We start from the raw sequence: 25,552 nt of genomic DNA on the forward strand, positions 1-25,552 counted from the left end.
TACTTTGTGTAATGACACATTCATTCCCAGTCTTTATTCAAGCCTAATACAATGGTGTCCAGTTTGCAAATTAATTGCAATTCAGCAGTCTCTCGTTGGAGTCTGTTTTTGAAGTTTTTTTATTGAAGAATTGCCACTTTTAGGTCTGTAATCGAGTGACCAGAGAGATTGAAGTGTTCTCCAACTGGTTTTTGAATGTTATAATTCTTGACGTCTGATTTGTGTCCATTTATTCTTTTACATAGAGACTGTCTGGTTTGGCCAATGTACATGGCAGAGGGGCACTGAGGGCACATGATGGCATATATCACATTGGTAGATGTGCAGGTGAACGAGCCTCTGATAGTGTGGCTGATGTGATTAGGCCCTATGATCATGTCCCATGAATAGATATGTGGGCACAGTTGGCAACGGGCTTTGTTGCAAGGATAGGTTCCTGGGGTAGTGGTTTTGTTGTATGGTTGCTGGTGAGTATTTGTTTCAGGTTGGGGGGGCTAAGCAAGGACCAGCCTGTCTCCCAAGATCTGTGAGAGTGACGGGTCGTCCTTCAGGATAGGTTGTAGATCCTTGATGATGCGTTGGAGAGGTTTTAGTTGGGGGCTGAAGGTGATGGCTAGTGGTGTTCTGCTATGTTCTTTGTTGGGCCTGTCCTGTAGTAGGCAACTTCTGAGTACTCTTCTGGCTCTGTCAATCTGTTTCTTCACTTCCGCAGGTGGGTATTGTAGTTGTAAGAATGCTTGATAGAGATCTTGTAGGTGTTTGTCTCTGTCTGAGGGGTTGAAGCAAATGCGGTTGTATCGTAGAGCTTGGCTGTAGACAATAGATTGTGTAGTGTGGTCTGGTCTGGATGAAAGCTGGGGGCATGTAGGTAAGCATAGCGGTCAGTAGGTTTCCAGTATAGGGTGGTGTTTATGTGACCATTGTTTATTAGCACTACAGTGTCCAGGAAATGGATCTCGTGTGGACTGGTCCAGGCTGAGGTTGATAGTGAGATGAAGTAGGTGACCAAGTCATGATCCTGAAAGCACTCCAGCCCAATAAGTCGGAAGCATTGTGGGAGGGGCCATTTATGATCCGAAGGAGCCTTGGAGATGTTAATTATCTCATAGCATTCCCAGACGCTACCCTAAAACCCAAAGTATACCATGTTAATCTTCTAAAGCCTTTTTATTCCAGAGAAATCAAGGTTCTCCAGTTTACAGCCCAGGAGAGAGACGACGCTGAGTGGCCTGAAGGAGTCTACTATGAAGGGAAAAGCAACGCTGGCATAGAAGAGGTGAGCCTTTCCATAACCCTTGGGCTTAAGCAGTGACAGCAAATCCAGGAGCTGTGCACCAGCTGCGCGCCAATGTTTTCAGCCACCTCAAGATGGACAGAATGGGCATACCACTCCATTGACACAGGTGATGCTTGCCCAATTAGAGCCCAACCCTACTGGATGGCTCCTCAAGCCAAAACCGCAATAGAAAGGGAGATCAAGGACATGTTACAAATAGGTGTAATCCGCCCCTCTGAGAGTGCATGGGCCTCTATCTTTTTTAAGAACAGAATTGGATTTGTGTGTCTAAGAGGTTTGTGCATATGTTGTTTAATTAGTTGGTGGCAACAGCTGATTTCCCCCCCTCCCTCCCCCCCCCCCCTTCTTCTTTCTCAGCTCTTCCCCGGAAGGGGCATGAGGGTATCCCACAGGAAGGAATTCCCAAGTGCGCCTTTCTGGGCTCTCAAAGGGGTTCTGAACTTGGATGGTGGCAGCATCTACCAATCCAAGGTCAGAGAAAAGCTGTAACCTTGGGAGTTTAATACAAGCCTGTAGTGGCCAGTATTAATTTTTAGAGTCCTTGCAGGCCCCCACCTTCTGCACTCAAAGTGCCAGAGTGACACCAACCAAATAATAATAAAGTTAAACATTTTTAAAAAAAATTAACGTCACAGTTGGTACCAATTGGTTCTTGTTTGAAGTCTCAACAGAGAAGCCAAGGACTGAATTCAAATTGAAACTGAACTAACCTAGAGGTAGCCCCTTTGGATTAGGATTGAGGCATAAGGCAATATAGGGAAGCTTGTGTTCCTAGAACCTATGCTGCACCTCATCTATGAGCAGGATTTCAGTCACCATGGAGGTCAATTCAGCAAGCATTAGCCATGTGTAAAGGGAACAAAGAACAAGATATGGGAAAAGAACTGCTGACAATCAGATCAGGGTGAGCATGCAGAGCATCAAGTCTCAGCAGGTAGCTGTATCCAAAAAGTGAATCCAAAATCCTTTGCAAACAGGAAAGTTCAGGTCAGAGAGGGCAGGAGGGAGGGGGTTGTTCTGCAGAGATTGGCAAGGTCTCCAATAACCTTTCTGAAGTTTAATATGACTGGGAGCATTTACAAGCTCAAGAACTGGGCCAAACCGAGAATGTAAATATTTGGTTTCAGTTCCCCAACTTGTCAATATCTGCACTGCCAACCAAACCCCAAGTGCGGACCAAAACAAATGAAAAGCAATAGTTACATACACTGTACAACTGAGAGACAAAAGTAACACACACGGCATTTGGCATGAGAAAATGAAGTAACTTGTAAAGTAAAATGAGTTTGGTTTTGCTTGCATTGGACAAGACTTACTGAAGAAGCTTGGTTTGAAACCTGATTTGGCTCAGTGATCATATGGGAAGTTCTAATAGCATAGTAAGACCAAGGAGCTTTGGTCCCCCTCCCACCTTAAAAAAAAAAAAGCCTAACCACACAAGATGCTGAGTGTAATGAACTATGATCACATACACAGAGACACCACAGTCATCAGCAGAGAGCAAACACATGAGCTTTACCACCAAAAGCAAGTACTTCTCCCATGGAATTTAGTAGCATAGGTAAAATTGTCAAAAGCTCCTAAGTGACTAAGGTACCCCAGTCATGCATTTTCAAAAGTGACTTAGGCACTTTAGAGCCTACATCCTACTGATTTTCCATTAGACTTAAGCTCCTGAGGCCCAGATCCTCCAAAGGTATTTAGGCACCTACCTTCACTTGAAATCAATGAGAGTTAGATCCTAAATCCTCAAAGGTATTTAGGTGTGTAAGTGCCTATGTCACTTCTGAAAATTGGATTTAGGCACCTAAATCACTTAGGAAGTTTTAAAATTTTATCCATGCTCCTTTAGTTAGCTGTGAATAAGTTGGAGGGTGTTATAGTTATTGGGGCCATGATCACACACATTAAACCAGTATAGAACAGCCACACTTCCCCTGAAGCAGGGTTCATCCTCAACTGAAGGGTGCTCAGTACATCACAGAAGAGGTTCAGTATCTTGAAGTACCAAGCCCCTACTGCCATACATTCTTTTGAGGGCTTCAGTGGAGTCATGCTTTTTCCCCCAGGGGTGAATTAGGCCCACCAAGATTATGCTTCTTACAGAAGCCACACAGAAAATCTTCAGTGCAGCCAGAAATAGAACTCAGGTCCCCTTACTCCCACCTATGTATATTAACGAAAAGCCCATCCTTTCTCCCCTAATCAAGTGAAAAAATACTGCAGGAAACTCAGCTATGCTTTACAGTTAAAATGCAGCCCCTTCAATGCACTGAAAGCTGACCTCTTTACAAGGGGTTAGCCTCATTTCTTCAAATATCCCAACCCTAAAAATAGCTCGACTTGCTAAACGTACTTCAGCAGTTCCCGTCACTCGCAGATCCTAAGTAACTTTTTTTTTTTTAAAACTGGCAACATTTATTTAACCAGCAATTTAAAAAAGGAGGCCCAGCCGCCCCAATGATTCTTCCCAGCGGGTCTTAGATGTTTATGGAACACAATGAAAACAATAAAATCAGGCTATTCCATCAAGGCCTTGGCAAGGCTTCTCAACCCAGGATAAATTGGCATGGCACATTAAAGTCCATAGATTACACAATGGTTTACAGGGTCACCACTAATAAGGGGTCCTTTAAAAAAAAAAGGATACTGTACATTTTAAAAGTCACTCATTTAAAGGAAAATTGTAGTGATTAGTTCTCATTTCCGAGGAATGGATTGAGGCTGGACTCTACACGCATCCACAAAGGTGGAGAAGGATAAAGGGAGCCTCTCTCCTTGTGTCCCATCCTAGCTACGATTGCAATCATTAAGCCAACCACCAGGGCTGCTCATGGCTAATGGCACGAGCCACCCTAAAAGAAGTGGGGAGAAAACAAGGCCATGATCCTTCCCCACCTCTGCACTGTCAGCTGGCTTTCAGAGAAGTGGAATGCATGCTGTACAACTTTAAGATGTGAAGCAGCATCCATGCTCCCCTGTGCCTGGGAGACTTAATGTCTCCTGGAACACCCACTGAAGAGAGACAGCTTTAACATGCCGCCAGCCCTAAAGGCACAATTGATCCATACATAGCTAAGTAAATAATAGACTGCTAAAGGGGGCTAACAGTGCAATTTCAAGATGACAGACCTGGGCCCTATGTCACCATACAAGCAAGCGTGGCAGCTTCCTGCTACTTTAAACTTCATATAGTAATAGGAATGACTATCCATTTAAAAAAAATCATTGTCAACATACATGTTTTGTTAACTAGACAAAGGGACTATCATATTTTAATGAATTGCAGTTTTCCTTTAAATAACAGCAATAATTTCCTGAAGTCTCAAAACTAAAGGAATTTTAATAATTAATGTGATTAAAGCCATTCCCAGTATTCAGCCTGCCAACTAATAGAAAATTCTGATCTGATGTGTAGCCTGATAATCAACATGTAAAACAAATGACGACACTGCAATTACATACATCACCAGCTCAATACTATTCTTAAATCTGAGATCCTGTCATTCCTAGTCTAGGTTAGGAATATTTCCACACACTGACTATATGTTAATCTTGAAAAAATCAAAACACACTAATTAAAACACTATTTAATACACTCCTATTTCATTCGAGGAAAAGTCCTAGAACCAAATTATTTACGTTAACAACACAACTTCTTCCTTTATTTTCCATCAGTTTTGACTACTCGAGGTGGATATTATTGGATGATTTAATCATTGGCTATATACACTCAAATACCAAGAGACTGTTCTGAACTAGACATTAGGAGAACGATCCCAAAAAAGCCCATATGATAATAAAAGAGGACTACAGCTAAACATTGTGTTATTCCAACATTATTATTGACATGTTCTGTACAAGCTGTGCTATGAACCCTGGTACATTTAGACTGGATAACAAGATCAAAAGTGCATTTCAGTAGTAAGACTGGACTCACAATGAGAAAGCCCTGTAATATTTTGCAGCTACTCTTTTGGTTGCAGTGACCTCCTGCTCCTTTGTGAGGCAAGCACTTGGTAACAATCCAGGAGAAGCACATCTGATTTTCCCACCAAATGAACTGTTGAAGCAGTTCCTTTAGCTCTTCAGCTCAGTCTATCTTGGGATCACAAACTTTTTTATTCAAGTCCAGGTGGCTCATCTACTCTTTATAATATGTGTGCAAATATTCAGCTGGCTGGGCTGTGTGAATGAGCATGGAGGAGAAAAGACAAATTCTTACAGCTGTCCTTACTTCTATGGATCAAGGCTGAGAAGCAACACTGTTAGATTCTAAAACTATGGGCCACATCTTCAGCTGGCATAAATTAGCACCTCTCCACTGAAGAGGCTAGGGCAATTTACATCAGCTGAGGACCTAGGCCTGCATGTGCAGTGATGTCTCCAAACCAGAGAATAAAACTCTATGCTACTTTTAAGTGCCCATACCACACAACATTCCATCCTTGTGCAAATATAGTTATAACTTATCATAAACACTTTCTTTTTTCCCCAAAAGGGCAACCTTAAAATATCTTTTACTTTCTTTAAAACAGAAAAAGCCTGACAGCTGGGTTTGGTGACATAACCAATTGATATCTGAGGAGAACAAACAATACACTAGAAGAAAAATAGCTTTAGTACTGAAGCACAGTATGAAAGGTACACAATCAAAGTGATGCACAAGCGCCCCCTGTCCACTGCACAGCGCAATAAAAGCAAATCTAGGGGAAGAGAGACTTTCTTACCAAAGTCCCTCTCAAAATCCATCCGAACTAGTGACAGAGGGATATAGCTTAAGACACAAAGAATTCCCAGTGTCCAGGGAGACACAAAGACACCACTGAGTGTGGGAGTGTGAAGATCGCTCATCAGGAATCTCCTTCCACACTTTCCTGACCCTCTGCAGCCCGCTCCCCAGCTAGCTGCTAATATCTATTGTTCTGCACAGCCACACAAAGCCAGCAGCTCATTAAAACACACACACTCCCTGTCCCCTCCTGTACCGAGCAGAGAGGAGGAAGGATCTTAGGGCACAGAGATAATGAATCTTACCAAGAGTCACCTACCAGATTTCTGCCTCCATCTCCCCTGCAGAAAGGAGACCTAGTTAATCTCCCATACACACCCCAGCACGGTTTTAGGCTCTTACCTAGGCTGCTGCCCAGAGCCGAAAGAATGCAGATGCAAATTCCAGCTGTTGCAGCTCGCTGGACGCCTCCAGTTCTGATCTCCTAGTCTGGCCAGAGGCAGCTTTTTGGAAAAGCTGGGAAGAGGGGGAGGGAGAGGGAGAGAGAGAAATATGCAAAGACAGGAAGTGGAGACAGCAGCGGCCAGTGCGGGAGATTAATGGGAACCAGTAACCCAGCAGCCAACAAAGGAACCTGCTCCCTAATCACAGCCTTCCTGGCTTCTGCTGCAGCCAACACCACAAAAAAGGGCTGCCTTCACAAAGGAGAAGTCATTGCCCTCCCAAGCACGCAACCCCCAAACTGATTTCTAGTCCCAGGGAGATATGCGAAGCTTTGGATTGTCTGCAGAGTGACAGCCCCAGGGAGCATATGGATCCTGGCCAGGCAGAGGGGACCAATCCCCCCAGGCAGCAGCAAAGGGAAATACTGCGTGGTCCTTGGGGTCAGATTGAAATGAGCGAGACAGGGGAACTATTGCCCTCATTTATTTTTAAGTGGACTCTTGTATTTTATTTGTATTATTTATTATTTGTATTAAACAAGAAAACCTCTTCTTTTAGAGAGGCCAGCGTTGTCAGGAGCAAAACAAACTGCAACTTTCTGTCATTTTCATACACAGACACAGACCCTCATGTAGACCACATGGTTTTAATCATAGGAGAAGAAGTGAATCTGATAGTATGCATGGAAACTGTGAGAGCTTGGGTTGAGAGAACCGACTTACAAAAATCTAAAAAGTTCTCCAAACTCATAATGAAAGAGTATTAAGGTCACGGTATAAATCTCCAAAGGATGGGGAAGAGAGGGGAGAGGAAACGGCATGCATATGAACTTCATTAATGGTATCTATTGTACAGCTCCAGTCTGCTAGGGCTAGCCTTACTCATAACAATACTGTAATGAACTCCTCCCTAGTGGATGGGAACAAAACTGTCCAACTATGGGTCCTAAGCCCTATAGCCACTAAGAGACAAAATAAATGTGAGACCCTGATCCTGCACCCAAATGGAGCCCGCACTGATCCAGTTGTGCGATCAGAGACACACCAAAATTTAAGGGAACATGAAGATATTGGAATGGTGTACCTGACAAAGAGAACATGGTGCCACTTTTCTAGATGTCTTTTGAATACCCACAGAGCACACTAGCACCTTATGGGCCAAATCCTTAGCATTGATTTCAGTGCACCTACACCAGTGGGTAGCTGCATTGAAATTTACCACTGAGAACCTGGCCCACAATGTTTAATGTAATATAAATATGAATCATCCTATTAAAGACCCACATTGCCAGCAATTAGCTGCAATAGCCAATTGGTTTATTTGTGAAATTAATAGGGGGGGTGACAAAAACACAAAAGTCTTGCATAGGTAAATATTTATATAGAGATAAATCACATCATGACGTGTTAAGTGAAAGGGAAAAGATCAGAAAGGCACCAAATCAGGAAAACACAAGGGCCAGATTTGTAAAGGTATTCAGGCACTTAATTCAAGGGGAATTGGCCACCTAAATACCTTTAAAATTCTGGCCCTATGGCATTTGCTTCATTTTATGCATGTGCTTAAATCCCATTGACTTCAATGGGACCTAATCCTATAGTTAGAATTACACACATGCTTACCTCCTTACCTGCTTTACTGAATCAAGACAGGGGGGACAGAGATTTTCTTAGCTTCCACAGCACACATACAAATAAGTTACTGGTGATGAATCTTGATATCTCAAGACAGTATAGTCCCACATGACAAGGAAATATGATATAGCTGTCTGGCATTTCACAAACCCACTTACATTTCAGAAAAAGAATATAAAGGAAATAAGTGCAACACTCATCTGGTTTCTAATGCTAAAATGTGTTTCAAAGCACTTCAGCTGTCAGCCTTCTTGTAGCAGATGTATTTACTCAGCTGCAAAAAATGTATTATGTCACTGTACATCAAAAATGGTCGGAGTTTAAGTTACAACGCACAGAGAATAACTGAACTAACTCTGATTTAAAAAGTTGCTGTTAAAAATATCATGACAAATCATGGCAGGAACAAAAATGAATAAATCTATCTTTTCTAACCAAGGAAAGGACATAGAAGAAGCCTTTGTTAGTTCCATCCCATATCTTCACATATTATGCCCATGCAATAGTGGCTATTTCAAAATGCAGCATCCTGAAGATGTAAATGGGTGTAACACAGTGACCAGCAGAATGAGAATCAGCAGTTTCCCACTCTAACACTGACCGATTGTATCACCTTAGTTACAACACATAACTTATACGTGCCTCAGTTTATTCATCAACAAAAGAGATATAAGGGCTTTGCAAGACTTTAATATTTGTAAAGCACTTTGAGAAGCCTCAGATAAAAGGCAATAAATAAGTGCAACATATTAATCATTTATAGATTAAAGTTATTGTTATTTTTATATGCAGTGTAGCATGTCTCTCTCTTATCAACAGAAGTTGGTCCAGTAGAAGATATTACCTCACCCACCTTGTCTCTCTCTTATTTTTATGTAAGGCAAGAATAAAGTCTTATATGTACTAAGTTTGTTCTAAACCAGAGACAGCCTATATGTAATCAGACAGTGAGCAGGGACTGGGTGTCCCAAAATAAGTTGTCCATGCAACTGGAGATAAATATTCACCTCCTAGGTGAAAGCCCATGTTGTCATATGGGGATAATTAATAAAGTCTAAAAAAGCCAAAAATGGCTGAAAATTTAAAATTGGATGGGAACAGACCACAAATCCCAGTGATAATTGAACCTAGATTCATAGATACCAAGGTCAGAAGGGACCATTATGATCATCTAGTCCGACCTCCTACACAACGCAGGCCACAGAATCTCACCCACCCACTCCTGCGAAAAACATGGGTCGTGCTGTAAACAGGAAGAGCTCTCAGCCTTGCTTATAGCTCTTTTCTTGGCTTCACACAGACTCAACAGACATTCTAAGCTTCAGAATGATGCACAGACAAGAGTGACAATCCTGGAATTTTATTATATAGATACATCCAAGGGACACCCATAGCTGTTGAAACTCGGGGCAGCCACCCATGTCACACACCTTTTAGATGTCTTCTAAAGTGCTAAAAAAAAAAAAAAATTAATTTTGCAAAGCGCTTACCCTGTCATTTGAAAAAGAAACAAGGTACTGATGACTGAGCCTCTAGCCTCAGTAGCTGTCCAAAATGAACATTGAAAATCCTGCCCAAAGAGAGAAGCCCAGCTTTTGGGAACTGGGGGTTGGGGAGGATGGGGAAGATCTTTCTTGACTGTTCTCACCATCATGTAAAACAAATTAAACAGATACACTGAAAACACCTGAACCAACTTGTTTTTCATCCCAGTTGCTGGTGTAGGCCCCATCCAGCAGAGCACCAAAGCCAGGGGTGGGCAAACTATGGCCCAGGGGCCGCATCTGACCCTTCAAACATTTTAATCCAGCCTTCGAGCTCCTGCCGGGGAGCAGGGTCTGAAGCTTGCCCCGCTCTGGTGCTCCAGTCAGGGACCAGGGTCGGGGACTTGCCCCGCTCTTTGCTTTCCGTGGCTCCACACGGCTCCCGGAAGCAGCAGCACAACCCCCCTCCAGCTCCTACACATACAGGCAGCCAAGGAGCTCGGCACACTGCCCCTGCCCCAAGTGCTGCCGCCGCAGCTCCCATTGGTCTGGAACCACAGCCAATGCGGGCTGCAGAGGCGGCGTCTGCGGACAGGGCAGCATGCAGAGCTGCCTGGTTGCACCTCCGTGTATGAGCCGGAGGGGGGACATGCCGCTGCTTCTGGGAGCTGCTTGAGGTAAGCACCACGTGGAGCCTGCACCCCGACCCCCGGCCCCAGCCCATGTCCCCCTCTTGCCCTCCAAACCACTTGATCCCAGCCCAGAGCACCCTCCTGCACCCCAAATCCTCATCCCCTGCCCCACCCCAGAGCCCACACCCCCAGACAGAGCCCTCACTGCCTCCTGCACCCCAACCGCCTGCCCCAGCCAGAGGCCCCCTCCTGCACCCTGAACCCCTCATTTCTGGCCCACCACAGAGCCTGCATCCCCCAGCTGGAGCCCTCACCCCCTCGTGCACCCCAACCCTAATTTTGTGAGCATGTATGGCCGGCCGTACAATTTCCATACCCAGATGTGGCCCTTGGGACAAAAAGTTTGCCCACCCCTGGCCTAAGCACATGCTTAAGTGCATTGCTGAAGAGGGAGACTTAAGCATGTGCTTAAAGTTATCCCTTCAGGCCAGCTGGGAAAGGCTTGTTTATTACAGAGTGAGTTTCTGGCAAGCAGCTGGCTGCTGCTCTAATGAAGCAATTGAGAGATGCTAATAAAATGTAAGTTAAGAGGGGGTCCTTTTCTTCCGTTGCTGGATAGATTACAGCTAGACAGGCAAAGCCTAAAACAGAGGGATGGAGGAATTGAAAATCAGGGCCACCATGCCTGATTGTTGGCTCCAGCCAAGCTGCACTCGGAACAGCAACTGAACGTAAAGAAGGTTTGTTTGCCCACTTTGCTCCTCCCTCTATGGCCCCCCTCCCCAGCATAGGTTAGAAACCCTCAGAACTGCTCTAACATACACTCAGCTGCAACAGCTTCCAAGGGGCTTTCCGACAGCTGAGAATAGCCAGAGTGCAGGAACACTGTGGCCATGCCCCTGTATAGACCTCTCTGAGGGAGTGGTGTAGCCCTGATTCCAGATGGTGTAGAGACAATGTGAGTCCCACTACACTGGGGATGTTCCCTGATGGACAGATATGCCTATTTTACAATCTTTTTGCTATCAAAACAGTGTAAAGAGGCCTGAGTAGAATGGACAATCAGGCCTGAGGTATGTCACTAGCCTTCCAGAAACTTGCAACAGTGCCTTCAATGCCACAATGCTGTCGTGTGGACAAGGTTCAATTTTCTAGGTAAGGGTCTCTCAGCAATGCCATATAAACCACAAGTTTAAGGGGTTTATATCTCAACATCAAACCAAAACTCAGCATACTTGGAATGAGACAAGCCTTTAGCTTTCCTGTGCTTTTGCTGGTTCCAATGCAGCCCTGAGAATTATTTAATATCTTTTGTGGTATTGAATAGTAGTAATATTGTAGTCTCATAAACTCTGATAACACCACAGTAAAAGTAACTAGTTAAATGTCCTTGAAAGCGTTATTGTCTTGTCCATTTTAAAAGGCAACTTAATGCAATGACAAATTACATTATAGTTACATGTTTTTGCTGAGCCACCATCTAGAATTGTCAGGAGAACACAATGGCAGCAACGCTCCAAAACTGGACAAGGACTCTGTGCTCTTTAAGTAGATGTGCAACTTCATAGCACTCACATTATGTAGCAAGCACTGGCTGCATGAAGTGTGGTCATTTTTCTTCATATCATTTTAAACATACCACCAAAGAGCAATGGTTGCACAGAAAGTGATTTTGTGAGAAGTTTCAGAGTAACAGCCGTGTTAGTCTGTATTCGCAAAAAAAAAAAGGAGTACTTGTGGCACCTTAGAGACTAACCAATTTATTTGAGCATGAGCTTTCGTGAGCTACAGCTCACTTCATCGGATGCATACTGTGGAAACTGCAGAAGACATTATATACACAGAGACCATGAAACAATACCTCCTCCCACCCCACTCTCCTGCTGGTAATAGCTTATCTAAAGTGATCACTCTCCTTACAATGTGTATGACAATCAAGTTGGGCCACTTCCGGCACAAATCCAGGTTTTCTCACCCTCTGCCCCCCCACACACAAACTCACTCTCCTGCTGGTAATAGCCTGCTGGAGAGTGAGTTTGTGGGGGGGGGGGGTGAGAAAACCTGGAGTTGTGCTGGAAATGGCCCACCTTGATTATCATGCACATTGTAGGGAGAGTGGTCACTTTGGATAAGCTATTACCAGCAGGAGAGTGAGTTTGTGTGTGTGTGTTTTTGTGGGGGGTGAGAAAACCTGGATTTGTGCTGGAAATGGCCCACCTAGATTTTCATACACATTGTAAGGAGAGTGATCACTTTGGATGGGCTACTACCAGCAGGAGAGTGAGTTTGTGGGGGGGCGCGGAGGGTGAGAAAACCTGGATTTGTGCTGGAAATGGCCCAACTTGATTATCATACACATTGTAAGGAGAGTGATCACTTTAGATAAGCTATTACCAGCAGGAGAGTGGGGTGGGAGGAGGTATTGTTTCATGGTCTCTGTGTATATAATGTCTTCTGCAGTTTCCACAGTATGCATCCGATGAAGTGAGCTGTAGCTCACGAAAGCTTATGCTCAAATAAATTGGTCAGTCTCTAAGGTGCCAAAAGTACTCCTTTTCTTTTTGCGAATACAGACTAACACAGCTATTACTCTGAAACCTTTAAATCACTGTGTATAATATTGCTTAAATGAGATACAAGTCCTTTTACATGTAGAGAACTTAAGGAGCTTGGCTTGTTTAGCCTAACCAAACAAAGGCTGAGGGGAGATATGATTGCTCTCTATAAATACATCAAAGGGATAAATATCAGGGAGGGAAAGGAGTTATTTAAGTTAAGTGCTAATGCTGAGACAAGAACAAATGGATTTAAACTGGCCATCAACACGTTTAGGCTTGAAATTAGACCAAAGTTTCCACTCAACAGAGGAGTGAAGTTCCGGAATAGCCTTTCAAGGGGAGCAGTGGGGGGCAAAAAACCTAACTTGTTTCATCACTGAGCTTGATAAATTTATAGAAGGGATGGTATGATGAAATTGCCTAAAATAGCATGTTGCCCATCAGCAATTGCTTGCAGCAAAAATCCCCGACAGCCAGAGATGGGAAACTAGATGGGGAGGGCTCTGAGTTAGTAAAACTTCTGTTAAACTTTGAAATACCTTAACTTTTTAATTTTAAGAATAACTGGAATGTACTAACATCAAGAAATTGAACTGTGCACCAACATTGGTTGGACCAGTATTAAATAGTGTTTTAGTAGGTGACAGCCTTAGAATGTTAACCCTACATTTTTCTGGTTCAGATATTTTCCCATCAAATTTACCGCTTGTTGCAAACTAGATTGCAATTAAGCTTTTCGCTTACTGAGCTCCCAGGCTTCTTTGGAACATCTTTTATTTTCTACAGGGGAAAACAGACAGTATTAGGGAGAGCAAAAGTCGATGTTCGGTGTTAAGCATGGCAAAAGTAGTAACAGTATTTCTTTTATATTGTTGCGTAGATAGGAGTTCAATATATCTCTCCCGTGTCTCAGTAAATATGTCCTTAATCAGTCGCTACTTACACTCTTCAAGTCTTAAAACACAAGTACACTTTCACAATTACAGAATAAAACAAGGCTCACAATATCACAGCTGGGCTCTCCCTTCAATTCAGTTCATTCTCATATCTCACTAACTGGCTGGCCATGTCCTGCCTTTATATATCCGTTAGACTGACATTTTAGGTGGTTTGAGGAAAATGTAGTTCTCAGAAAGTCTGGAAGGTTCCATAAGATTCTACAAAGGTCCAGAACATTCTAGGAGGTTAGTGAAAAATGAATCCACGTACAGAATACCTGAAACATTTTACTTCAAACGTTCTATTTTCCCTTTTGTAGTTAACACCAAAAACAGCACCCCCCCCCCCAAACCCAGCACCCAGAGCACCTGGGTCACCTGTCCCTAAATCTCGCCCTGCTGCTGTTAATGACTAAAGAGCAGTTGTATGGTACTCTCAAAAAATGACTACATAAAACTTGTTATTCAACAGATCTAGCCTTGTGCTTATTGTCCCACCTGCTGATTTTAGTAACAAAACTAACTTTTTTTACTGCTTTTCTTATGACTGTTCACCTTGCAGACTCAACACTGCTATGACTGATTAAGCTGTAGATTCTGTTCCAGCTTGTGTATCTTCAACAAATACAGTCTGGTCTACAAAACTAGGGATGATGTAGGAGATGGAAAGAGCCCTGCTTAGCTCTGGGAGCCCACGCTGCATTTGCAGGTCTGACAAACTAAAACAATCATTTTATTTGTAAATGGGATACATTTCATCTGGAGTCACTTAGAGCAACCTTTCCAGACTACTGTACCCCTTTCAGGAGTCTGATTTGTCTTGTGTACCCTAAATTTCATCTCACTTTAAAAATGCGTGTTTACAAAACAGACATAGAAATACAACAGTGTCACAGCACACTATTACTGAAAAATGGCTTACATTCTCGTTTTTACCATATAATTATAAAAGAAATCAACTGAACTGTAAATATTGTACTTACATTTCAGTGTATAGCATACAGAAAAGCATAAACATGTCATTGTATGAAAATTTAGTTTGTACTCACTTCACTAGTGCTTTTTATGTAGCCTGGTGTAAAATGAGGCAAATTTCTAGATGAGTTGATGTGCGCCTTGTAAGATTTCTGGGTCCCCTAAGGGACATGTACCCCTCGTTGAGAACCACTGAGTTATAGGAGGAGGAGCCCTGCACTTGACAAAGAGGATTAACGCAATTTCAAGGAACTTTCCTAGCAGGGATTATAATCTGCTCGGGGTTGCCTTGGGGACGTTCATATTGTTAATATGACAAGAGGGTTTCCTTCTGGGCTAAGAAACTGAAGTTCAGCCCTAAGGGAGAGCGGCTGCAGCGGAGGGTGCATCGCCCCTGCGAGCCGCACGGGGTCGGGCAAACCCCGCTGCGGGGCCCGGGGAGCGCCTTCCCCGAGGCGGAGCCCCTGCTACAGAGCCGGGAGAGCCGCCCCCGCCCTGGGAACCGGCCCGGCGCTGAGCTCCGCCCGCGGCGGGGGGCGCGTCCGCAGCGGGGCGGGAGGAGCAGCCCCGGGCAGGCGGCGCGCGGCGGCGGCGGCGGCCATTCAGCGCACGCGCATTGTGATGCACTGTCCGTGTTCCACGCGCAGGCCTTGGCCCGCGCGGGGCGAGGGAAGCAGCAGCGGCGGCCGCGGCGCCTCCGGCTGCAGTCGGTCCCAGCCCCCGCCCCCGGCCCGGGCCTTGATAAGCGCGGGGAGGGAGGCGCTGCTTCCCGCCCGTCTGTAGCTGTGCAGCCAGCCGCCCTGCGGCTTCCTCCCCCGCGGTGCTCCGAGAGGCGGTGAGTGCCGCCGCCGCCGGGCGGCCCGAGGCCCCGCCCGCCTCTGGGGTTGTTGGCTGAGGGGCTGCCTGGCAAGGCCCCTGCCCCGCGGAGCCTGCAGCACAGACCGGCTCAGGGGAGCTCCTTCCCAGCCCCGGGCGCCGCCTCCCCGCGGGGGGCCGTTGTGAGGAGCCTGCCTGGGTCTCTCCGGCCCAGGGCGCGAGGAATGGCGAGCGGCCGGCCAGCGCGGCGGACCTGTGGCGTCGCTCAGCGCACGGCGGGGCTGGCTCGGGAAGTCCTGGAACGGGCCAAGCGGCGGAAAGTGAGCTGGCCGGAGCCTGTGGTCAGTGTCTGGACACGGCGATTCCTCCCCGCCTGGCTTTTACTAACGAACCCCTAGGACCAGTGAGGGCGGCTCTCCCTCGTGCTCCGGGAAGAGTCCAGGAGTCGTTAGTCCGGTGCTAGTCTTAGGCGTGAGTAGCCACGTAAGTGTGGAGGGTGGCGGCCTCTTCTGATTTACACAGGGCAGTTATGGATTTGGGGGATGCTGCCCCCCCTCTAGAAGGCCTGCTTGCTGAACCAAACAAATCCAGACTTTATGTGGCTAGAAGAACCTCAGATTCTCTTCTCTGACTCTGTAGTGTCAGGTCTGTAACAATGCATTGATGACATTGCTTGTGGACGACAGGGCTGTAACAATGTCACAGTGAAAACCTGACCTTATTTTGGCCAGCTAAACATACTTTTTAAAGGTGGCAACCTTCCACAACCAACTTATCCCTTGTATACTTTCTCTAGTGCCCATCCCTCTTGTTTCTGCCACTCTGCCAGAGAATTTCAGTCCATTCTCCCTGCTTAGGCAACAGTGGAGATGGGGGATTAAGTTACGGGTCAGGGGAAGCTGAGAGAGCCCTATATGTCTTGGCAGATAGCTCTTGCAAAGCATAGAGCTGGCCCTGAGTTCAACATATGCCATGATAAGTAGACCCTACCACTAGTCCCTTGTGTTTGCACATCTGTTGAATAGCATTTTTGCTTAATATAGTTCTGCAGTCTTTCTGTATTAATAATAGCTAAATTTAATATAATATGTATAAACACTTGGCACATACAATTGCCTTTTTATCTTCAAAGCACTTTGGGGATCTAAAATATGCAGTTGTTGTATATGACAATGTAACACACCTGGCCATATTAAGTAATTTGCAAGACGATTTGAAAAATAAAGTGAGCAGTTGAGCCTTTGTTGACGGGAAAAAGGTCCACTGTTAAGTGGTATATTCTGGTAAAAAACACTGAGCTTTAAGTAAGGGCACCATTTGAATTATATAGAGGGTCCCATACCCCATAGCTTTTAAGAATAAATATTGTAAGGAGTCAGTGCAGGTTGACTAAAGATAGGATTTTCAAAAGCACCTAAGTGACTTGAGAGCACAAGTCTCTTTAAAATCTCACCCTGTGTTCCTTTGGGTATTTAGATGATTTGCTCAGCACACACAAATCATGTTTATCTCCATCACCATAAACTCGCTCCAGAGTAATGCAGGCTAACTTGCCTGCAGCACAATAATGCTTTAAGTAGCCAAATTCCAGTCTTGCACAGTGGTGTTAGCTCCCAAAAAATCCCCCTGAAATTTCAATTTTGAAAGACTGTGTTTAGTTCCTGTCTGAAATTGTGTGCTGTTAAACAGCTGTCACATCTAGCCCTGCAGGTATCTGCATTTTAGTGATGGATGAATTGGTGCCAAGATATTACAGTAATTTATACTTCAGCTTATTAACTATGGCTTTAATTTTTTAAATATGAAAAATACTTTAAACAGTGTTCTCAAACTAAACACTTACTGGTGCTTGGTACTTTTTAGGTCGTGTTTAATTTATAGTGATAGAGAATTGTATAACACCTTACAGGTAAGGAGACTGGGCCCTTCCCTGAATAACTTAAATAAATTTTCTGTGTCTATCTGCAGACACTTAAATTGGAACAAGGTGGTACGTTCTTTATTGCTCACGCAGGGAGTGATCATGCTCTACTGAAACTCATCAACATGGTCACTGAGTTGACTCCCCTAGATTTTCTGCCATGTGGAGTTGTATCAGGCTGGTGTGTAAATTGCGAAATAAATATAAGACAGAGGATTGCAAAAGCATCGCCGCTCGACTTGCTGACTGAGTATTGCCCCAAGTCAAGACAGTGCTAACCTTTAGCTTTGAAGGTGACATGTTAACTGCAATTGGTCAAATATTGTAGACCCTTTAAAATGGAGGCAAATTGAATGTATAGATTTATTCTGAGAGAGCTGTAAGGTAAAGAAGGATTGAAAATACCAGTGAATATAAACTAATTCATGTGAACCTCAGTGTCAGAGAAATGTTATATCTAAGGCTGGTCTGTACTGAAAACTTACATTGGTATAGCTGCGTCTCTCAGGGATGTGAAAAATCCTTACCCTGAGAGACATAGCAATGCCGACCTAGTCCCGTGAGTAGACGGAATTCTTCCATCAACCTGTCTTTCCATTGACCTAGCTCCCGTCTCTTGTGGGGAGGGGAGAACCTCTCCCGTTGTTGTAGTGAGTGTCTATGCTGAAGCACTACAGCTGCAGTGTTTTAAATATAGACATATCCTTAATGATTGTATCCTGTGTCCCATAAGGGCCTATCATATGAATGTGCAGGACTTAGACATGTACAGTGTTTACATTTTAATTAGCTATAACACATGAGGACACTTGAATATCCCTTAGTACAATGTCAAGCTTGGTTACCTTTCCATTTGGTAAACAGTCAAAGCCAGCATGAAATCTTCAAGGCTGCTTAACACATAAATTAGTATCTAACTCGGTGCTTTGAGAGAGACTGAGGTCAGGTAATTGTTTCACATAGTGTAGCAGTGGGTTGACTGGATGTAATCCTACAGTAAAGGTCTTCGTTGCCTCTGATGTATGTTACCAAGGATAGAGTAAAGCCAGTGTGGCATAGTTTTTAATTGGCTACGTAACACACAGTGTTAGGCTACAGATGGTTCAATTTCACCATGGAGAAAACTGTCAGAACTCATCAGCATTTTGTTATGTAAGCTACTAGCATCGCTGCAGTAATGTCCAATGGGACTGGCTTTATGAATTAAATGAACAAGGCATAAGCTGCAGACACACCTCGGCAGGTTTTTGCTTTGAAACAAATAACATGACATAATGATTTATACATGTGTGTTTCATCACAGGAAGAAGATTCTGAACGTCTCAATGCAGCATTTGCTTCAATAGTGGAGTTCATGAGTCGAACCACAAAGGAGTGTGAGGTAAATTTTATGTGAGGAGGGATGGGGGGAAATATCCTAATGTTGTGCCTGTTAGTGGCTCAGTTCCGTTGCTATTAGGGAAAACTAGGAATGAATTAAAGATTCAGAGCAACCTCACAAGTTGACCAATAAGAGCTTTGGTAGTGGCTTCTAGGGCCCTGTCTAAAACAAGAAATCTTGGGACATCTCCCACCCTCACCATGCTATCTGTGTGAGAGCAAATTTAGACTGATGATTAGCATTTTTACCACTGTCTTTTAAACCTGCTCTGAGTTGGGTTAGATAATATGCTGGTATATACACCACCACCTAGCCTGTACTTACATTCCCACGGTTACTAGCATCAGTGGAATTGTAATGGAGTCACAGCCTAAAGCGGCTGCCCATTTCTTCCTCTCAGCTGGAAGGAAAGTTTGATTATGGGGTAGTGATAGACAGAAAGAGAAACTTCAAATGGAGGAGCTATCCATTGCATAAATCTTATCTATACTAGGTAAAACTTGCTAACCACTATATACCCTTGTAAACTGCCCACGCATCTATACACACAATTGCTTCCAATGGTACACAGACATTCACACCACTAAAGTAGTTTTGTTTTGGACAGCACCTGTCAAGGCTGAATCCCCACTCTCACTCCAAGTGCAGAAAGTGGGGGCTCGCAAGGATTCTAAAAATTAATACTTGCCACTCCAGGCTTATATTACTCTCCCAAAGTTACAGCTTCTCTCTGACCTTTGGCTTGGTAAACGCTGTCACCAACTAGATGCAAAAAAAAAACCCTTTGAACCCAGGAAGGAGCACTTGGGAATTCCTCCCTGTGGGATACCCTCAAGCAAGCACACGCACACACACACCTCTCTCTCTCTACCTCTCCAGGGAAGAGCTGAGAGAAAATAAAGGAAATTAGCTGTGGTTACCAGCTAATCAAACAACATGCACAAACCTCTTAGGACACCAAAAATCCAATCCTGTTCTTAAAAAAGGTAAATGTTGTTAAAAACAAAAAGGAAAAAAATACATCTGTAACTTAGGCTTTTTACTAGATCTTAAAAGAAACAATTCCAAAAATTTAAGCACCCAAAATAGCTTTCTTGGGGGTTCAGCTTAAAGGTTACAAGCAAACAAAAGCAACTGGGGTTAGCACACAGGAGATCCACAAGCCAAAATAAGAAATAAACCTGATAGCATCTAACTAAATGTTCCCTATTAAAATTATTTCTTCTAGGAATGGAAGATACTTTTTCATACCTAGTTCAAACCTTACACAGCATTTCTGCTTATAGCATTGTGTCCCTGCCGCCAAGAAAACAACAGACAAAGGGAAAGTTTTTCCCAATTTTAAAATGTTCTACCTTCCCATTGGCTTTTTTGGTCAGGTGCCCACTCCTTTTTTTTTTTAACCTGTGGGCTTGTTAACCCTTTACAGGTAAAGCAAGCAGAGAACAGACCAAGAGGGATTTTACAGCTAACTGGCTGTCTGGATGTCCATTAAAGGGAGTTACTTCCCCCACCCCACCCCCTTCATGTATCACAGCACCTTTTATAATTTCTAAGCATTGTGTAAACACTAGTCAACCATCAAGCAGGACAGGAAGTTCTCTGTATTACAAAAGAGGAAACTGGGCAAGAGCCTAAATCTGGCCGCATCTCAGTGGAATCAGTAGCAGAGCTGGGATGGGAATTTGAGTCATTGGCTTCCACCCTTCATGCTCAGTCCACTAGACTATGCTGTCTGATATACTCTCCAAGATCATAATTTTGGGAGGGGGGGATTCTCTTACCCATAAATTCTAGGGTCAGATTTTCAATGTGTGTAAGTGTAATTGAAAATCAGTGGAACTTGGGTTCCTAAGTTACTAACTCACTTCTAAAAAAGAAAAGGAGTACTTGTGGCACCTTAGAGACTAACCAATTTATTTGAGCATAAGCTTTCGTGAGCTACAGCTCACTTCATCGGATGCATACTGTGGAAAGTGTAGAAGATCTTATTATATACACACAAAGCATGAAAAAATACCTCCTCCCACCCCACTCTCCTGCTGGTAATAGCTTATCTAAAGTGATCACTCTCCTTACAATGTGTATGATGATCAAGTTGGGCCATTTCCAGCACAAATCCAGGTTTTCTCACCCCCCCCCCCCTTCCACACACACAATGGATCTTAGGCAGCTAAATCATTTAAGCACTTTTGGAAAATTTTACCACATGTCAAAAGTTTTGCTGACTTTTGTGACGCAATGATATGTAACATATTATCCATTATGTCAATGTAGCTGTTCTATTTTTATGGAATTTTGGGCACACATACAATATAAACAAAAAAATTAAACTAACCAATTGCCAAATGTAAACTGCTTCCATTTGTAACCTCAAGGAGTAAAGCAAGGGAGTGGAATTGGAAACAAAAATGTCTACTGGCCACATGTCTGATCAGATGGAAGAAATAAGTAAAATGGAACTTTCTACTTTTGCAGCTAGGAACCCAAAAGAACAAATCTACACATGCATATTTCATGTATTTCGTTTGAGTGGGAACAGCAGATGGCAGTAGAGTCATTCTCAAGTACTGTGTTTGAAGGGGTTGGTTTCAAGTCACTTGATGCTTCAGGGTATAATCCGGTTTCTAACATGGGAACAGATCAGCTGATTTAATTCAAAAGATCAACAATGATGGGTTTCCGCCCTTTAGTTTTTAACTGTGAAAGAAGGGATTTCTTAGGTGTGGTTGTGAGGTTTGGCTATGTAAACCTCTTTGCTTTAACTGTCTTCCAGAAATATTATAGCTACGTGCCAGCAAGTAGATGCCAAGAGAATGAAATTAAACACATCTGCAGGTATCACAGCAGACATGCAGCAGAAAACTTGTTACAGACATTGGAACAAGGGGTAAGTGTAGTGCTCATGTTTAATTTCATTCTTTTCCTCATCCAAGACATGGAGATGTCTGCATAATGTTCACCGGATCCCCCTGTGTCTGCTTCTTCTCCAGGCCCTTTTTTCACACTAATCTGAGTTTCAGTTCAAGTGTTCAGATATTATAGTAATGAGTGCCAATATAAGAATCTAGAGCAGAGGTTGGCAACCTTTCAGAAGTGGTGTGCCAAGTCTTTTTATTCACTGTAATTCAAGGTTTCGTGTGCCAGTAATACATTTTAACTTTTTTAGAAGGTCTCTATATTATATAACTAAACTATTGTTGTATGTAAAGTAAATAAGGTTTTTAAAATGTTTAAGAAGCTTCATTTAAAATTAAATGAAAAAATGCAGATCTTATCAGTTTAGTGTGATCCTTGCCCTTGCTTTTCCTTGCTGAGTTTTCCAATGTCTGGCCTACATTTGGATACTTTAAGCTGGACACAGGCATCTGAGTGATCAGTTGTTAACTGGCCCCGAGAGGGACAGATTTCATGTGTGAAAATACCTGTTCACACAGGTATGTGGATCCAAATGCTGAAAGCATTGCAAACGCAATTTTCTTCAAACAGTTAAATTTCACTGGCAGGGACGTCCAACAGATCAGAATAGAGGCCCCATGCTCTCTCTTGGTAGCTTCAAGTGCAGATCTCCAAACTTTGATTCCCACAATTCTTAGCTTTTTAACTGAATGAGCTGCATTTCGAAATCTTCAACACCCATCCACTGAAATACAGACAAATCCAAGTCGCTTCCGTTGAACTTTTCAGGTTTAATTAGAAAAGAAAGCATTGGGCCAAATCGTTGAAAATCTTGAAATCTGTCAGAAAATTCTGATTCCAGTTCTTGCATGTACATTGCAATCTCATTGACACTGACGGTGCAACACGTTGATAGTTTTTATGTGTTGGAAGTAGTTGAAAGTCGAAGTTCAAATATCCTGAGAAAAAACTGCTAGTTTTATAACAAATGCCTTCCAGGCTTCATAAAGATCTAGAAACATTTGCCCTGCACCGTGGAGACGGGTTGAGCTTGTTTAGGTGAGCGGTGATGTCAGTTAGAAACATGAGCTTACACAGCCATTTGTCATCATCCAGTTCGGGGTAGTTTTGTTCTTTTTCCGACAAAAAGGCCTTGATTGCTTCAAAACCATTTACAAAGCACACCAAAATTTTGCCACGACTTAGCCTCCAAATGTTGCTGTGAAGTGGAATATCGTTATAAGCATGGTCCATCTCTTCTAGCATTGCTTGAAACTGTCAGAGTCAAAGCAGATCGAGCAACAAGGAAATTCACAATTCGCACCACTGTATTAATCACATTATTAAACTCTGAATTTGAAATTTTAGCATACAGGTTTTCTTGATGGATAATACAGTGAAATTTGACTGTCGGGTGGCCAATTTGATCTTCAAGTAACTTTACAAATCCCTTCTGTTTTCCGACCCTAGCAGGAGCACCATCTGTGGTCACACAAAATATTTTTCTGATGTCAACTCCTCGTTCTTCAAAATGGTTTACTAAACTTTCCACTGTATCTTCCCCCTTTGTGGTGCCATGCAGGGGTTTTAGGCAAGAAAGTTCCTCTTGGATTTCATCGGAGACACAATATCTTGCAACAGCTGCCAAACATGGAACGTCGTTTATATCCACACTCTCATCAACTGCAACGCTAAACACTGCTGTGTCTTTTAATGCTGTCGTCTGCTTTTCGTTAATGTTTTCTGCCGTTTCGCTTGTGTCTCTCAACTGTTCTGGCAGAGACAGGCAGTTCTTCTATTAAAGATACGATCGTATATTTATTTGGCAAATCACTGAACAAAGCCTCTGAACTGCTGAAAAAAATTTTATATATTCCCCATCTGTAAATTCCCCATTCCGTTTTTTGCAGTGCACTGTGCAATCTTGTAACTTTCTTCTGTAGCTTGATATTTTACTTACACTTAAGCATTTTAAAAACACTGCTATGCTTCTCATATCCTGCTACTGCCTTTTTGATTGATTCAGTCTTGTCTGCTTAGTCAAGAAAGGTTTTCTTGTGCTTCGTTTCAAAATGTCGTCGAACACTTGATGTGCAACAAACACTTTCACAACAGAAAGCACAAACAGCATGGTCCTTTTTTTGAATAAATCCAGATGTCTGTCCAAAAAGGCTGAAATGAATGGACATCTAACTTTGCTTTCTTAGGACCTGACATTTTGTCTCAACTCACAGCGGGGAAAAAAAAAATCGCGACAGACTGCACGCACAACGTCAAACGCAGTGCGCTGTTCCACGTGGCATGGTGTAAGCAGCAAATCAGGACTTAAAAATATCCCAGTGGCACTGGAACAATTTTGAAGGGGGGGGCCCCGAGCTGCACCCCCTCTTGCCCCTGTCTGTACCCCTTATTTCCTCAGCCCCGGGCCAGTAGGCCAGGAGCAGAGCCCCGGGCCAGTAGGCCAGGAGCAGAGTGCTACTGAAAATATTGAAGGTGACCCATGTCTGGAGTTTTGGATGCATGTGAAATTTGTGAGGAATTGTGAATGGATGATTAAATTGTTCTAGGCATTCTAACTTACACCAGGAGTAACAGTCCAGCAGTTCTTCAGCCACACCTTGTACTTCTGGCATCTTTCCTGTACTGGAGCAAAGCCAGGCAGGTGTAACTTTTGAGCCAGCTGTGCTGCCTGAGTGGTGCAAAGGGACCATATCGAAGCCAAGGATCTCGCCTAGAAAATTCTATTGTGGGAGGAGGTCACGTGTTTCAGAATTCTTTAAAGATGTTAACTACTGAACACACTATCTGCTGCAACCGTGGAAAGTTAATTTTGGTTGTGGGCGTCAGTCATTGCACTGACTTGGTGGAGAGGTATAATTCTGATCCAGTAGGCTTAATGGTCAGTGGGAAGGAGAGAAATACTTTACATTTCCCAAAGGCTAATTTGCTGAGGCAGTTTTAGGAACGAGTTGCTTTAGCTTCTGGGCCACAGAAAATGAGAAATATGGAATCTTTATCATAACCCCAAACAATTCTTTTTCTACTAAATTTGTGGTGTTATCCATATTTGTTATGTTTGTTTTGACAACCTATTTTTCCCAGTGTTAGAGGATAGCTAATTAGCACATTATTTCTACCTAAGTATTCTTTAAAAAAAGATGAAAGGATTTGAATATGGCAATTTTTTACAATCACAGCTTGCTAATTTTTGTATTGGACAGAAAAATTTTGCTACCATTAATGTCCGTCCTACCAATATATTTTTGAAAAATGTTAGTATGTCAGTATATTAGTTGAACTGTAACTCTATAAGCTAAAAAATTCCATTTCTGTCTAGGTAAGACAACTAAACAGTATTACTTACCATCTATTTTTTTTTCCCCTTTCAGGGTAGAAAGACTTCCAAAGATCTCTACATTGAAGTTTCCCCTGGCACCTATTCTGTCACAGCAACCTCAGAGGATATGGTGAAAGACACACATGTGGTGGATGTTAATGCAGGACAAAGTATTGATTTAACTTTCAGTATATGATGATCACTCTCTCTCAGCAATCATAGGAATAAAACAATACTAGGGTATCCTAATGCATTAATATAACAAGCTATGCAGATCTGTTTCTCTTTAGCACTTTAACAACTTCCTTTCTCTGGGCTTCTTCTGTTTTACTCACTTTGTCTACTTACTGTGCACTCAGTGCTATTATAGCCCATTGTGTACACGGACATTATGAATGTTTGTATAAATATGCCTTAATTGAAATTGTGTGACATGTATCACCCAGAGTTTGGGGTTATTTTTAAGTCAAGCAATCAGTGGAATAAAGGATTAAAAATTAATCTG

General features: G+C 43.2%; 2 protein-coding genes across 19 annotated transcripts in view; one reads left to right on the top strand and one right to left on the bottom strand.

Annotated features, from left to right (window-relative positions):
• DENND2B (DENN domain containing 2B) overlaps window positions 1-6,773 on the bottom strand; it is a 290,322-nt gene extending 283,549 nt beyond the window's left edge. For 4 of the 18 annotated variants that reach the window (XM_043547897.1, XM_027819490.3, XM_043547899.1 and 1 more), the window contains exon 1: window positions 6,432-6,644. The gene's annotated coding sequence lies outside the window, so the exon portion shown is untranslated. Of the gene's footprint in view, window positions 1-5,237; window positions 5,425-6,027; window positions 6,107-6,348 lie in introns of those variants that run through there. The other 14 variants (XM_043547885.1, XM_043547889.1, XM_043547884.1 and 11 more) reach the window with 11 other exon arrangements.
• Window positions 6,774-15,235: 8,462 nt separating this feature from the next.
• On the top strand, window positions 15,236-25,548 carry AKIP1 (A-kinase interacting protein 1). The gene is made up of 4 exons (XM_007057108.4): window positions 15,236-15,851; window positions 18,735-18,812; window positions 21,589-21,702; window positions 25,100-25,548. Exons 1-4 carry the CDS (start codon window positions 15,735-15,737, stop codon window positions 25,241-25,243), a joined length of 453 nt encoding a protein of 150 aa, XP_007057170.3. The 5' UTR covers window positions 15,236-15,734; the 3' UTR covers window positions 25,244-25,548.
• The last annotated feature ends 4 nt before the right edge of the window (window positions 25,549-25,552 follow it).

This window comes from Chelonia mydas, chromosome 6 (assembly GCF_015237465.2).
Source record: "Chelonia mydas isolate rCheMyd1 chromosome 6, rCheMyd1.pri.v2, whole genome shotgun sequence".
Classification (NCBI taxonomy): domain Eukaryota; kingdom Metazoa; phylum Chordata; order Testudines; family Cheloniidae; genus Chelonia; species Chelonia mydas.